Raw genomic sequence first — 15,801 nt, 5'->3', positions numbered from 1 at the left:
CCCTCACACAATATTTCACAAAGACAAAGTTGTCCTGCAAGTGAAGCCTAATTTCCTCCCAAAGGTGGTTTCTGAATTCCATATCACTCAGAAGATTACCCTACCTTCTTTCTATCCTCCTCCTCACCGGGGGAAAGAGGAAGAGAGGTTACACAGGCTAGACCCTAGGAGGGCTTTAAGTTTTTACATCAGTAGACTAGCCAGGATAAGACAGGCAGACCAGCTGTTTGTAGGTTACGCAGGTCACAAGCTGGGGTTACCAATAACTAAGCAGACCATTTCCAGATGGATCATTCTAGCCATTCTGGAATGTTATAAACTGGCAGGGAAAGAGCCCCCTCAAAACCTTAGGGCTCATTCGACCAGAGGTATTGCAGCTTCATCGGCCTTCAAAAGAGGCGTGCCGGTTAAAGACATCTGTGCGGCCGCTACATGGTCGTCTGTCCATACCTTTACACGTTTTTACAATTTGGATTCCTCCTCCAGTCAAGAGACTAGGTTTGGAAGGGCTGTACTGAATTCTATTCATCAATAGAAGACAGCGTGAAGTCAGTACTCCCTCCTCCGACAATAGAATACTGCTATGGGAGCCTATCTAAGATGAGGAATACGTCGGAGGACACAATCCCTTCGAAGAACAAGTTACTTCTTACCTTGTAACGTTCCTTCGACGGGATGTTCCTCCGACGTATTCCTCATCGACCCTCCCATCCATCCCCGCAGTTCTACTTCCCTTGTTGTTGCAGCTTACGCTCCTTCAGGGTGATTAGTTTAGTCCAGAAAGTATTATTGTGGGCTACAAAATGGAACTGAGCAACAGACGCTGCGCGCGGCCTTTATAGGCAGGTCGACGTCGATACGGCGGCTGTCGAGGGACATCGACTCGGAGGACGTCGACGCGCAGCGCCCTCTAGAGAGAAAAAATGTTCCGAGGCCAGCAGAGCTGGAAGGAGATATCTAAGATGAGGAATACGTCGGAGGAACATCCTGTCGAAAGAACGTTACAAGGTAGGAAGTAACTTGTTCTTCTCTGAGAAACAGTTTATCCGAGAGAAGGTATTTAAACCGTTGGGAAGTCTAAAAAGACATCCCTGTGTCAATGCACTGAGGGTGCTGTGTAACACACATGAAAAGATGCCTATGGAGTTATCCTAAAACTCCATAATCCAAGAACACAAGAGTAAATCATACCAAAATGCATGAAAGAGTGGGGAGAAAAAGGCTCGCACTCTTTCCAGGTAAAAATAAAATAAAGTCCTCAAGAATCCAGCAAAGCTGCTGGGGGTCTGAAGGGAATTAGCACATTTTTCAGAATTCTTACAGTGCCTAGTTTTAAACGCTCCAAAACCCGTGGAAGCAGCTTCCCAGTGAAAGCTGCCCAACTTTGGAACTCCCTTCCTCCCGCCTTAAGGGTTGATCAAACATACCAACACTTTAGGCACAACTTCATCTACTGGATTAAGGAAAATGACTGCCGACACAGACAGCCACTTACCGATGCCACTATTCCTTGTCCGTTGTCCTCTCTGTATTCACCTCTTTTGTAGATAATTTGTATATATCTGTGTATATATGTATATAACTTCACAGCAATGTAACCGAAGCTGAAACTGAAAGTTTTTTTGTTGCTTTTTGCCCCCTAATACCCTCGGGGTCTGGCGCGTGAGCTGTAGAACAGTAAAATGAAATCAGTAATCTCAAGTATTCAAGTTAACACTTACACCCCTAAACGTTAAATTAAAATGATTTATATATGCACAAAGCAAATTAATCACACTAGGTTATGCAGCAACTAATAGTAACATCAAGTAGAAATTCAGAATCAAGTTATTCAAGTAACAATAATGCAGGCGAGTACATTCTTTTTGTACTAAAACATTTCACTACACAGTGACATCAGTTTAGGTCAGTAGTAGCACTTCCGGTTCACCATACAATATTGAGTTTGGAGGGAAAAGGTGTTAGAGTAGAATGGAACTCTGTAGCACTGCAACAGTAGTCTTTTCTCCCATAGGACAGTAGGCAGTTTTTTATCCCAGCAATAATAGGGTAAAATAATTAAACCCTGTACGGGGACAAGCACTGCCAAAGCCAGTAGGGTTCAGAAGGGATGCCTTTAGGGAGCCAGGACAGCCAAAGTCAATAGAACAGTTCTAGTGCTGATGCAATGTTATTAGAAAAGGTTATTTAAACAGTCAGTAGTTTTTGAAGAAAATTCCAGGAGCTCAAGTGAGCCTACCTGATGTGTACCAGAGGTTAGGCCTGCACAAGTGAATTTCAATATTTCAGAAAGATAGACAGGAGCACTCCCCCAGTTGGGAAGCACTAGATTTGGCTAAAGTGGTTAAACACAAAGCCCCACAGTACTTAAGAATTGAAGCAGATGTTCCAGCTGACTTCCTTCTTGATGCCGCGATGCAGACCCTTGTTCCTGGACCTTGATGGTAGTGACGAAAGGAAGGATGTTTGGCAGGCTTCTGTAGCAGCACTCTCGAGAGGGACTCTGCAGCATTGGATTTCACTTGTTTCAGCGACACTGTGGTTTTAGTGCCTTTTTCTCAGCTCCAAAGAGGAACGAATATGCCCTGGTTGGAATTTCCTCGGTACTGAACTCTGGTGAGGCGACTCTGGACGAAGATTTCCTTCTTCTGTAGACTCACACGGATGCACACAAAGTTTCAGCCGAATTCATCCTATGGAAGACGTTGCACTCATTGATAGTGCAGGTATTGGGAAATTGCAGCCGAGAAAGGTTGCAGCGACACAGGGGTTGGTCCAGAACAGAGCTGGTCTTGAGGCTAGTTGGTCCCACCAACCTAAGGGAGGAAGTCGTCCATCCCTGTGTCATGGCCACTGGACAGGAACCCCAGTTCACAATCCCCTAAAGGGTCCAGTTGGACCCAGTCCTGGCACCTCTGGCGCCAGGCTCATAAAGTGTGCTCTGCACGCTTTTTCCTTAGGGCACGTGTCATTCCATCTCATATCAGTCAACCGCATGTATCTGGGCTGGGCGTGGCCATAGAAATCAATGAAGCTGCACGTGCCACATCATTTGGCAGGGTGGAACCATCTAGCAGAGCAAGGGGGCGTGGCCGTGACCAGGCTATTTAAGCCTGCCCCGCCTGCAGGCCTAGGCATCGCAGCGTTCTGCCTAAGCAGCATAACGCTCACCGCCGCCTGAGAAGCATCTTACCTCTTCTCCAGCGAAACCATCTCGGAGAAGCTTCTTGCCTGTCGTCCAGTGAAACCCTTGCGGAGAAGCATCTTACCTGCATAGCCAGACAAACCATTGCGGAGCCACAACTTACCCGTTTTCTCCATCAGAACCAGCTGAATCATCGCTGAAGCGTCTCGTACCTGCTCGCATTGACTCCATCCGCGATCGACCAGAGCACACTTACCTGGCTCGTGGAATACAACCACCGACTGTGCGCCTTACCTGACCTTCAGCTCAGACACCAACTCAGTTCTACACGGCCAGCTTTGTTGCGGTCGCTGGCATCCTTCACCCGCCGCCAGGTTTGCGCACCGCAACTCTTCTCCAAGCGCCGCCAGATTATACCTGCAGGAGGAAAGAACAAATAAGGTTAGAAACCTAATAGAGACATTTGCTAAGGTCGTACGCCATTGCATTTAGCGATTACCTTTGGATTCCAACTAGTCATCTTCTTGGGAACACTTTGGAGTCCTCCACCGGCGCAACAGCTACGCTAGGCCGCCATCACCTATAAGGAGAAGGACATTATTAAGAATATGAACTTAAAACATGTGACAAGACATTAATACTTATATGAACAATAATCATCACAAAAACTCCTACCTTCAAAGTGCTTCGGCCACCACATCTATCGACCAGTGAAGCAACTGGGTCATCTTGAAGCGCCCCTGCTGATGAGAAGCAGGACGGAGAGCTCACCCTAACTATATATCAGGTGAGCCTTTATGGGTAAAAGCTTACTTACCTCATTTTGGCACAAAAGGTCCGAGGGGAGTCAAGATACCGCCACATCCTTCTCATTGCCTCTCATGTTCCCACAGGGGCTGTACCAGCATCCAGAACAGTGTACTTAGGGTGAGAACCGATCCCGGGGAGCCGAATCCAGGGAGAGCTCCAGTCGTGCCCCAACGTCCCCGCAGAGACCAGGTGAGCGTAACACCCAGTCAATGGGAAAACTGGGTCAGCACAGCTTCAGGCTTCACCTGTGCTTTTGCGGTCCTGGAAGGTGCTGCTGGCTTCTCTCTGCTTCTTCATCAGATGTGATGTTCCAGTCGTCGACTCTGCTTGTGGTCCCAAAACTCTCGCCTTATATGCAAAATCCCATTCATCCACAGCACTAAGCTGTCAATCACACAGGGGGGGGTTGTCCTCTAGGACAGTCACTCGCCCAGTTGGAACTAGTTTTGGCCAGGCATGCCTACTAAGGCCAGTGAAGTTTCGGGCTCCTCCCTCACTTACTGCCTTCCCAGACACACTGGAGCCTGGGCAGGCTTTAGGGCTGAAGCGCGCCAAAGGCAAAACACAAAATGGACTCAAACCTGATCTAAACCGAGTAAAAGCACAGCAGGAACTAACAAACAAGAAATAGCCTCAAGATTGTGCCCATACAACTTACTGTCCCAAACAACAAGGAACAGTATTTCATCCGTGCCTCCAAACTCTGAACTTGGAAGCTTGGCTCCTGATGTCAGTTTGGTCATCTAAATTTAACACAAAGATGTATGGACATCCTCAAGGACGCACGCAAACCTAATACCAGAAAATACTACTACAATAAATGGAAACTGTTATCTGGTGCAAAGCTCGAGACATCAATCCAATTGATTGCCCTCCTTTACACATTGTTCTATATTTACTTTACCTTTTGGACACAGGGTTAGTTTTCAACTCTAAGTCCATTTAGCTGCACTGTCTGCATACACAACTTCTCAAACAAATGTTTCTTGGTGGAAAGTTTGTCATAGAAGCATTCATGGAAGGGGTTAAAAGGTTACACCCACCGATTTCAAACCCAACTCCCGGGTGGTATTCAAATGGTATACTTACAAAGTTCATGGGTCCCCCTTTTGAGCCAATACATAAAATCATTAACGCCTCACTTACAGGACTGCTTTTCTTGTTGCCATTACATACATCAGAAGGGTCGGTGAATTACAAGCACTCTCAGTTCAAGATCCCTTTATTGCCATCTGTTAAGCAAAGTTTGAATGCAGTACCCTCTGGGACCACTACAGACAACTTTGACTACAGTGTAAGCAAAACCAACTTTTGGTGTAAGTCTGTACCACACAGTTTTGGTAGTGGGCTGAGTAGCCAGGCTTATCTCAAGAGGGAATCTGAACTGTAATGATGTTACACGGAGGTCTACAATCACAGGTGTTCAAGTAAACTCTTACTCTCAAGGTTTCTTGGTTAAATGCTTATTAATTAACCATTCAATTATAAAACATTCAATAGGAGGCAATTATATACTACACAAAATGCACTTCAATACTATTTCAGAAATACTTTTCAAGAGGAGTAAAAGGCAAAGATTATTAGAACATGAAAGGTTACAATATTCTGTAGACAGTGCAAATATTTAGTGTTCACCAGAAAGGTCAGTTCAATTCAGTAGGCTAGGCCAAAGTCAATGGGCTTAAGTCTTGGATAGGACAAAGCAGTTCTGGTGGTTAAACTGAAAAGTCTGCAAAAGTTCTTAGGAATAGTTTGTAGCAAGAAGAATCATATGTTGGGTCACAAGCTGATTAGGACTGTGAGTTGGGAAAGTTTCAAGCACTTTCACCGCGAGAGGTAAATACACTCAATCTGGTTTTACAGTACCTTTCAAATGAAGAAAAAGAGGCAGCTGATGACTCCTGTTCCTGGCATTTTCTGCAGATCTCGCTGTTCCTGGGCCTCAGTCGTGGGGACAAGAGGGAGGACGTCGGGACTCCTGCACTGCACTTGAACAGTCAAAAAGCCTGGCAAACTTCAATTCCGGTAGCTGTAGGTAAAGCACAGAAACTGGTGTCCCTCTCCCTGGTTTTTTGGTTTCTTGAAGCACTCTGAGGAAAATACGAGCAGCTCTGAGATTGGTATCCAGGTGGCTTATGTTACAGTTGATAAGTCCCACCAACTCAAAGGAAGAAGTTGTCCTTGTGGGGGCTGCTCTGTCGAGATGAACTTCGAAATTCGGACCTGCAACAGGGATTCACCGGGCAAACCAACGGTCCAGGAGTTGCAACAGCCACCCTCTTCAAGCTCGTCTTCGGTTCTTTCGTTCCAGTGGTCGACTCTGCCTTCGAAGCCAAGAGACACGCCTTTTGCCCAGTTCTCTCCCATTCATTCCAGCCTAGCTGTCACTCACCCAGCAGGGTGGCTGTCCTTGCCGGACAGTCAGCCAGCCAATCACGCCGGAGTGCATTTGGGTCTCCTAGGAGAGTAAGCACAGGGAGTTTCGGGCACGTCCCTCACTTCCTGCCCACCCCAGACAATCGGGCACCAGAGGCGGTCTTCACTCCTAAGCCCGCCAAAGGCGAAGGAACAAAGGGGCCAAACCTGGTTTGGCATGCAGAGACAAACTCTACAGGACCTTTCCACAAAGAAATGGCGAAAAAAGAAGACCGGGACCTGTTTAAACAAAAGGGGGCTATGGAGCCATCTTGAAAAACATGGCTCTCGCGATTGAACGCTACCGGTGTTCGCGGTCTGGAGAAATCATGGTAGTTCGTTGTAAAACCACTGCCACCAGCCATTCTGAGAGGAAAGGGTAGCATTTGACTGCTACATGAGTATCTAGACACAGGGGATACTAAGTAACCCCTCCAGCACTTCTATTGTAAGATGGGGTGTGCCGGGTCTAGGAATTGAAAAAGAATAGTACAGTCAATTTCACTTTATTTACTCAGGGAAACAGTAGTTTATCCCAGAAAAGGTATTTAAACCTTGGGGAAAGCCTGGAAAGGCTTCCCTGTGCCACTGAACAGAGGGTGCTGTGAGACACAAATGAAAAGATAATGCCTATGGAGTTGTCTAAAACTCCATAATCCAAGAACACAAGAGTAAAACGCATTCAAAATATATTAGAGTGGGGAAACGAAGGCTCGCACTCACTCCAGGTAAAAAAAATCAAGTCCTCAAAATCCAGCAAAGTTGCTGGGGGTCTCTAAGGTGAAGGGAATTGGCACATTTTTGAGAATTCTCCCTAAAACCATCCATAAAGACAATGCGGTGCTATGAACACATCCACGGTTTTCATATATATTTATATTATTTATGGACTAGTAAACCAGTTCATAGAACTTTCAACTTTCTGCCAAAACCCAACCAATTCGGCTGGAAAAAGCCTCTACACGTTGGATGTTAGGAGGGCTATTATGTATTACCTCAACAAAACACAGCCAAGCAGGAAGACTGATCAATTCTTTGTGTCGATAGCAACTGGAAGAGAAGGGGGTCCTATCTCGAAGTCTGCTATCTCAAAGTGGATAGTCCAATGCATTCAAATGTGCTACTCCCTTTCTAACAAAACTCTATCTTTCAAACCAAGAGCGGACTCTACACGTGGCACAGGGGCTACCATAGCTTTTATTGCAAATTTCCCTTTAGCTGCAATTTGCAATGCTGCTACTTGGAATTTCATACATACCTTTACATAGCATTATTGTCTGGATACTCATTCCAAACAAGATAAACAGGTAGGACAATAGTATTAAAACCTATATTTGCTGCTGTACCTTCAAACATCCCACCATCTTCTCCAGGTACTGCTCAATAGTATATGTAAAGTATTCGATTCTAAGCAGATCCACAAGCATCAGAAGGCATGCATCACTCACCGTAATTTTATTTCTAATACTTGTATCTGCTTAGATTCACATGCGCCCACATTTCCTCCACTCTTGTTGAAGGTACATAGACATCAAATACCTTACACTTCCTCTCTTACAAACACTTCATGCTCCCTCATGTCAGAAACAAAACAATCTGAGGGACTTTGACACTTGAAGGACCATGGCTACTACCGACGTCACACTAGGGATATCATTACAAACCCGTTCAGTCGATGACCCTTCTTGACTTTCGGAAATAAGTCGTGCAATACTCGGCACATAACACTAGATGGCGGCTTATGCAAAGCATGTCAATCTAAGCAGATACAAGCATCAGAAATACTATTACGGTGAGTAATGCATGCCATCTCCAAGAAATCCTCTATGGCAGGATGGTGTTATATGGGCATTTTCATCCTTTTATTTAATCACCTTGATTTCAGAGACACTCCCAAATCTATCTAGTACTTCCATCAATCTTTGAAAAGAACATTCCGGATCAGAAAAGGATAGCAAATCATCTGCAGAATACATTTGACATGTAACCCCCCACAGACCACTCCTCTTATTTCTGGATCACTTTGAATTTGAATCGCCAGAGGCTCAATAAACAGATCAAACAAAAAGAGACGATGAACATCCCTGTCAAGCTCCTTTTCATCAGGAAAACAGCTGAAGCAATGTCATTCACTAAGACTGGGTCATCAGCCTCCTTGTACAAAGCATCAAAAAGACTTTGTGGCCTGCATCCAATTGTACACAATACTTGCCACAAATGGGATCAATTAATTCTGTCAAAAGCTTTTTCAGTATCTATACTCACTGCGGCTCCAGTCCTCACAGATGTTTTATGCAAGTATATTACATCAATTAATTATCTTGCATTGTGTGAGCTGTTACGGCGCTCCAAGTATAAATCTTGGCTAACAATTTAATGTTTGCATTAAATACAGAAATTGGTCTATATTTTGCAGTGTGTGTGATTTCCCACCCCGCACCTAATTTAGGAATTGCTCATGTATGTGATGAATATCTTGAACAGCATATAGCTTTTCTTCTCATTTTGTACATCCCTTCAAAAGACATTAACAAATAAATAAGTGGAATATTTTGGTTTTCAAAGCTTCAGGTAACTGGTGTGAAATTGTTGAATTGATTAATTAGTTGAGCCATTTTATGTGGCTCAAAAGCATGTACACGAAGTGTTGGATTTTGTTAACTGTTCGTTTGGTAGCGCAAATTGGTTTTACCTTTAAACATAATTTTCCTGCACTTAACCTGTTCCCATTGTTTCTGCCTAGAGCGAAATCTGAATCCTAAAGCTGCCTGTTTAAAGCGTCGAGAAGAAGAAAAGGTGTCTGGGGTAGTAGATCCACAGATGACCTTATCAAATTCACACCCCGGCCTTGGAGATGGTCACAATTCAATTGGACACATGTGATAAGGTATGTTAACCATGCAAGCATGATTACAGCAAGCGAAAGGAGGCTTAGCTCTTGGCAAATTTTACTCAAAAGATGGCGATTTGCATTTTCAGTCACTGCTAGGTATAAAGAGTATTGATTGTGTTATCTGTAGCCCCGTGCTAAACCATATAACGGTGAGGCCTCCTGAAAATGGTGATAGTTGCATCATGGAGCCGCATACATTATTTGTCTTTAACCAACATAGTAATGTTAAAAATGTAGGCATTGGCGGTGTTAGAAAAAATGTTCAGTTTAGTGCTAAATTCCTCCCACCTTAGAGGCCCCCAGCTCTTTTGCTGAACTTGGGGACTTTGTACTTTTTATTCTATGTGATTTCTGTGTTTTGTTATGGGGTCTGACAAATTCCATTAGCATCATCTTTTTACATTGTGACACAAAGCACTTTCAGTGCAGTGTCACAGAGAAATCCTTTGGATTCCTCCACAGGTTTAAATACCTTCTCTTGGTGAAACTGTTTCCAAGAGCAGTGATGTGAAATTGACTTTACTTGCATTTTGTAACTTTCTAAACCCAGCACACCCTATCTTACCATAGGGTGCTGGAGAGGTTACTTAGTATGCCCTTGGTCTAGTTTCTCATCTAAAAATTATGTGTTTTTTCTTTTTCCTTGTTTTGGTTTGTTTACAAACCTTTACAAAATCACAAAAATATGAAACATTGATTTTACAGAAACTAATTAAAAGAAATACAAGAATAAAAATACCAAACTATTTAACTGATCAATCTAGAGATTGCAAATTATATATCAACATTTTCAGATCCACAAAGTCTAAAAAAACTAAAAAAAAAAGTTTTACCCTCGTTAACTCAAGTCAGACATTTCTTAAAAAGGTTGTTACACAGATTTTTAAACTTGTACAATTATCATGTAGCATTCCGTACCATATAAATTCTCTATTCACTTCATTAGTTGAGACTACATATTTCGCAAAATACTCTAATCTTTGAGCCTTCAAATGAGGGCAAACCAATAAAATATGTTGCAAAGTTTCCACAACACCAGAAATTTTACAAAATCTGCACCATAGACCTCCTTCTGAGGTGTGATTTCTAATACATTTTATTCGATTAGTGGGTAAAACATTAAAGCGAAAGCGCATAAAATCATTACGCAAACGCTTACACGGATATTTGATTAAGTAGCCTTCCATGACAGGTTGCCATTTCCAAGTAGAAGAGGCAAATTTATACAGTTTTGTTTCTAAGATTTTACCTTTCGTTCTTTGCCAATCAAAGCCCATTAAACTGATCTTCACTTTTCCCAGCTTATTACATAATGAGATCATAGATAGACCTGGCTCTTTCAAACAATTCTCACTTTCGCCTATTAACGCATGCATGAAAGGATTCAAAGGTTCTTGATAAGCACATGCATACAAGGTTTCATCCATCGATGTTTTACATTTTTTCCAGAGGCATAGTCTCTTCCAAGTTGCATAGGAAGAAAGTGAGTGCAAACCCAATCCATATCTTATTAGGGCCAGTGGTATGCATTTGGGCAAAAACCACAGCACAGCTCTCCAGATTTTACCTTCAATACATGTCAGATGTGCATGTAGTTCATTAGAGAATAGTTATATTCCATAGGTTAAACGTGGTATAATCATTTTGTTATAGAATTCCCTCAACGGGACCATAGAAAATGTTCCAAATTTGTTATCAATAGCCCTCAGCTGTCTAATGGCTATTTTTGATTTCAAAGTCAACTGACTTTATCAGATTAGTGGAATCCTGGCTAGAAAAAAAGTAAAATCCCAGGTACTTAAAATATGGTTGTGCCTTAATCCTCTTTCCTTCACATGTCCAAGCAAAAGCACTCTTTTTTTTTTTTTTATGGTTCTTACCAAACGGGACAAAAACCGTTTTTACTGGATTCATTTTAAGTTTGAGATTGTCTATGCATTTTTCAAAGGCTCTAAGTAGCCTTTGTAGTCCAATTTTGGTTTTGTCCAAAAGAAGAAAATAGTCAGCGTATGCCATCCAAGCTATGCACACATTATTCAGTTTGGGACACACCATACCTTTACTACCAAGGCGTTTTGGGCACCACATACATAAAGGTTGAAAACCGTAGGGGCCAGCATACAACCTTGCCTTAGCCCGTTCGGAATAATGATTGCCTCAGAAAGTAAACCCTCTGTCGTTAAGCAAACCTTCAAACTAGTGTCTGTGTACAGGGCAATAATAATCTGGAGTAAATTAGCTGGAATACCAAGTTCTTTTAACTTTAGCCACAGAAGTTGCCCATCTACAAGATTGAAGACGGAGCTAAGGTCCATCGAGGCCACACATGGAGGTCTCTTCCCCCTGCTTCATAGATTTGGCTATTAAGGTTTTCAATACAAGACCTCCGCAATTGGTTCCAATATTTTTTTTTAAACCTATTTGTTTCGAATCAAGAATGGATTTTGCTTTAATCCATTCTTGCACTTCTCCAGCATGGGGTCTGGCATGGATTCACATGCTCATGAATATTCCCCGTCGTCAGGCTGGGAATCCTCGGTAAAGAAAAAACCAGTATCAGTTTCGTTTCTGATCTGTCTTTCGTAGTAATAACCAATCACTGGTCTCTGCGTCATACTGACCACAGCCAATGACTGCCCTCTACCTAAGCACCGCCTCTGGCAGCCATCTTCAGATTTTTACCGCACGTTCATGTGTTGGGATCCTCGTGCTATTGCTCTCGAGCGTTAGTGCTATTTTTTTCACGTTTTTTCTCAAAAACTTCGTTTTTTCGGTCAAAAGAGCCTCAAGCTCCACCGACTCTCCATCCGATCAACGGGGACCCGTTTCGGATTCGTCTGCGCCCCTCAAGGGTGAAGATCTCGTCGAGCTACGCGTTTGGAGGACTCCAGAAGTTTCTCAGGCCCGGTCATGGCCCAGGAGAAGGGAAGCTCGACGCCCGGAAAGCTGTTCAGGGTCTGCCCTGGATGCCAGCTGCAGAACGTCTTCAAGGAGGACGAACACTCTTTTTGCCTTTACTGCCTACATGACAACAAGACGCACGTGGAGAAGGACTGTGCGTTTTGCGGCAACATGTCGGAGCGGACCATGAAGGACCGCCATCAACGTCTCGCCAACTGGCTGGAAGGGAAGAGCCCGTCCGGCGAGAAGAAGAGGAAGAAATCCGAGCGGTCTTCTAAGACCTTTGAGGACGCCCCGGCGACGGGGGTCCAACATAAGGCCAAGCACCGCGAGTCCGCTGGCACCGGGAGCGCCGAACGGTCGGGCTCTACGGGCGCCAGGCTGGGCGCACCCTCCCCGGCACCATCAACCACGAGCCAAGGCTCTGGGTCGGGTAAGAGGAAGGCCGAGCACCCGGCGAGGCTCCTGGAGAGGCCCCGGTCGAGCTCGAAGGCGGAGGGGGAGCGAGGCACTGCCCCCCCCCCCCCCCAAGGATAAGGCGGTGAGCGCACCTAAGGTGGTGAAGGCCTTAATCCATCCGTCCAAGCCCTCTATCGAAACTGTCGCGGCGGCCCTGGCTCAGCCTGTGGAGGCTACGCCAGTGGTGGCGACCTCGGGGTTCAGAGTCTCCCTGCCACCTCGGAGGGAGTCCTCTTTTGTGCCCATCGATAGGACCCCCGTGAAATCCCCCGTGGGGAAGAAAAAGGGGGGGCAGGGCGTCGTCGTAGATTCGGCCTCAACCTCGGATGAGGAGCTGGTCGAGGTCTTAAGCCACGGCCTCGGCGTGGAAGAAGACCGGCCCGTCGGGATGGATCCCGACGCAGGTGACGACGACATCGTCGAGGGTACCGACGGGGCCCCTGATCGCCCGTCGGATTCCCCTCTGCCAGCGCCGCGAGACAGCTCGGCGGCCATTTTGTTGGCTATACAGTCCTTATGCTCAGAGATAAGGACGAGATTACCGTTGCCGACGGAACCTCTCCCGTCGGGGGACCCAGAACCGGGACCTTCTGGGGTTCCCCCTACCAAGAAAAGAAGGATCCACCCTCCTCCTCCTTTTCAGCCGTCGCGCCCCTTCCAGCCCTCCTCCCCGTCCACCCGAGGGGATGATACGGGGACTGACACGGCAGCGACGGGTACGGACGACGAGGTATACGACGAGGATGTACCGTCGTCGCCTCCCACCAGGGCTTCTCCGCCCGACGAGATTGGATCGTTCCACTCCATGATGGCCAGGGCATCCGAGCTTTTCCAACTCTGCCCTGAGGAGAAGAAGGAAGGTTTCCTTTATCGGCGGCGCGAGGCCAAGAGGAAGACGGTCCTCGCAGTGCCTCTATTGGACGACATTTGGGATGAGGGCCTCACCCTCCTCAAGAACCCTTCCACGACGCCAGCTAGAAGAGACCGGTACGAGAAAAAGTACCGGGTCCCGGACACGGCCCCCCCTGTGCCTCCGGGCGCAGCCTACCCCGGACTCCGTCGTCTCTGCGGCGGCCAGGAAAAAAGCGGGGGGGGTGCGGCCTCCACATCGACTTCCCCACCGGACGGCGAGGGAAAGAAATTGGACGCTATGGTACGCAGAGTCATCTCCTCTGCAGCGACGACGATTAAAGCTGCCAACGCCTTGGCTATCGTGGCCCGATACGACAGGGAGCTCTGGTACAAACTGGCTCCCCTGCTGGACTTCTTGCCGGACGACAAGAGGGCAGAGGCCCTGGAGATCCTGCAGGAAGGTGAGGTGGCTTCGGACCACGCCATTACCGTTGCGACGGACATCGCCGACACTGGGTTCCGCCAGTTGGGCAACGGCGTTTGCCTTAGGCGGCGTAGATGGCTCAAAGCTACGGACTTCCGTCAAGACGTTCAGACCAGAGTCCTGGACATGCCCTTCGATGGGAACAACCTGTTTGGGAAAACAGTGGACGATTCCCTTCAGGCCATTAAAGCGGACACCAAGACGGCCCGGGCCCTTGGAGTTCTGCAACAACGACGGACGCCCTTTCGGAGCAGCGGAGGCAAGGGCCCCTCCAAAGGTTCCGGCGGCGGTTTCTCCTCCTACCGTCAAGCGGCCCGCTCGTCGTCTCAGGAGGCCTACAGAGGACGAGGCAAGTCTGGCGGACCCCGCCGTCGCCGCCAAGGAGGTCAAGGCGGCAAAGCCTCGTCGAAGCAGGATTGAACCGGCCGTGGGGTCGGGCCCCCACCGAAGCACCCCGGTGGGAGGCCGGCTGGCGAGCTTCGTCAGCGTGTGGGAGTCCATCTCCACCGACCGTTGGGTGCTGGACGCCTTGGCCCGGGGCCACGCGCTCGAGTTTCAAAGAAAGTGTCTGCGCGTCCCCTCCGTGGCCAGGAAAGAACTTCACGTCCCTCAACTTCTCCTGGAGGTAAAGGCGATGCTCAGGAAGGGCGCCATCGAACTCGTCCCAAAGAGGCTTCGGGGCTCCGGAGTTTACTCGAGATACTTCCTCGTGAAGAAGAAGACGGGGGGATGGCGCCCCATCCTGGACCTGCGACGTCTGAACAAGTTCATCAAGCCGCAAAAGTTCCGGATGGTCACCCTCCAGCACGTCCTGGGTCAGCTGGAGGAAGGAGGCTTCCTGTCGTCGTTGGATTTGGAGGATGCCTACTTCCATATTCCCATCCTAAAGGGGCACCGAAAATTCCTCAGGTTTGTGGTCCAAGGGCGTCATTACCAGTTCAAAGCCCTCCCCTTCGGACTACGGTCGGCACCCAGGGTGTTCACCAAGTGCCTCGCACCGGTGGCGGCGCAGCTGCGCCGCGAAGGGATCCACGTCTACCCCTACCTGGACGACTGGCTCATCCGAGCCAAGACAAGGGAGCTCGCCGTGGTTCACACGGCAAGGACCGTCCAACTTCTCACGGACTTGGGATTCTCCGTGAACTACGCCAAATCCCACCTGGTGCCCGCGCAAGACGCTCTGTTTCTTGGAGCGAAGCTCAACACAGTGTCCCTTCTGGCCTCCCCGTCGGAGGAGAGGACCAGGACCATCCTGGGCAAGGTGCAGCGGATGTTGATGGCCGACGCGGCCAAGGTGAGGTCCATCAAGTCCCTCCTCGGAATGATGTCTTCCTGCATCTACCTCATTCCCATGTGCAGGCTCCGGATGCGCCCGTTGCAGGAGTTCCTGGACGCGCGCTGGATCGAAACGACGGGCAGCTTCGAGGAAAGGATCACACTCGACGAGAGTTTCCGACGAGCGATCCGGTGGTGGGGCACCCGCGCGCATCTGATGGCGGGCATGGACTTCCAGACCCCAGCCCACCAGGAGACAGTGACCACGGATGCCTCCCTGGAAGGGTGGGGAGCGCACACCGAAAATCTGCACGCAAGAGGCCTTTGGCTCCCGACGGAGAAATCCCTACATATCAACGTCCTGGAGCTCCATGCAGTGTTTTGGGCCCTCAGGTCCTTCCTTCCGTCCCTCAAGGGCAAGGTGGTGAGGATCTTCACCGACAACACCACCACCATGTTTTACATCAGGAAACAGGGCGGAACCAGGTCCCCAGCACTGTCCAAGGAGGCGCAGGACCTGTGGCATTGGGCAGTCACCCAAGGGATGTTTCTGGTGCCGTTTCATCT

General features: G+C 47.6%; 1 protein-coding gene across 2 annotated transcripts in view; it reads left to right on the top strand.

Moving 5' to 3' along the window:
- The window catches only part of TCF3 (transcription factor 3), a 1,342,799-nt gene that overhangs the window by 1,315,649 nt on the left and 11,349 nt on the right, over positions 1 to 15,801 (top strand). For both annotated transcript variants that reach the window (XM_069649483.1, XM_069649484.1), the window contains exon 20: positions 9,114 to 9,257. In XM_069649483.1, coding sequence (XP_069505584.1) covers positions 9,114 to 9,253 — 140 coding nt within the window. In that variant the 3' untranslated portion in view covers positions 9,254 to 9,257. The remainder of the gene's footprint in view (positions 1 to 9,113; positions 9,258 to 15,801) is intronic.

Source organism: Ambystoma mexicanum, chromosome 1p (assembly GCF_040938575.1).
Source record: "Ambystoma mexicanum isolate Mex_15411 chromosome 1p, UKY_AmexF1_1, whole genome shotgun sequence".
Lineage (NCBI taxonomy): Eukaryota > Metazoa > Chordata > Amphibia > Caudata > Ambystomatidae > Ambystoma > Ambystoma mexicanum.
Note: the sequence above shows the minus strand (reverse complement) of the source record. Positions and strands in the feature narration are given on the sequence as shown.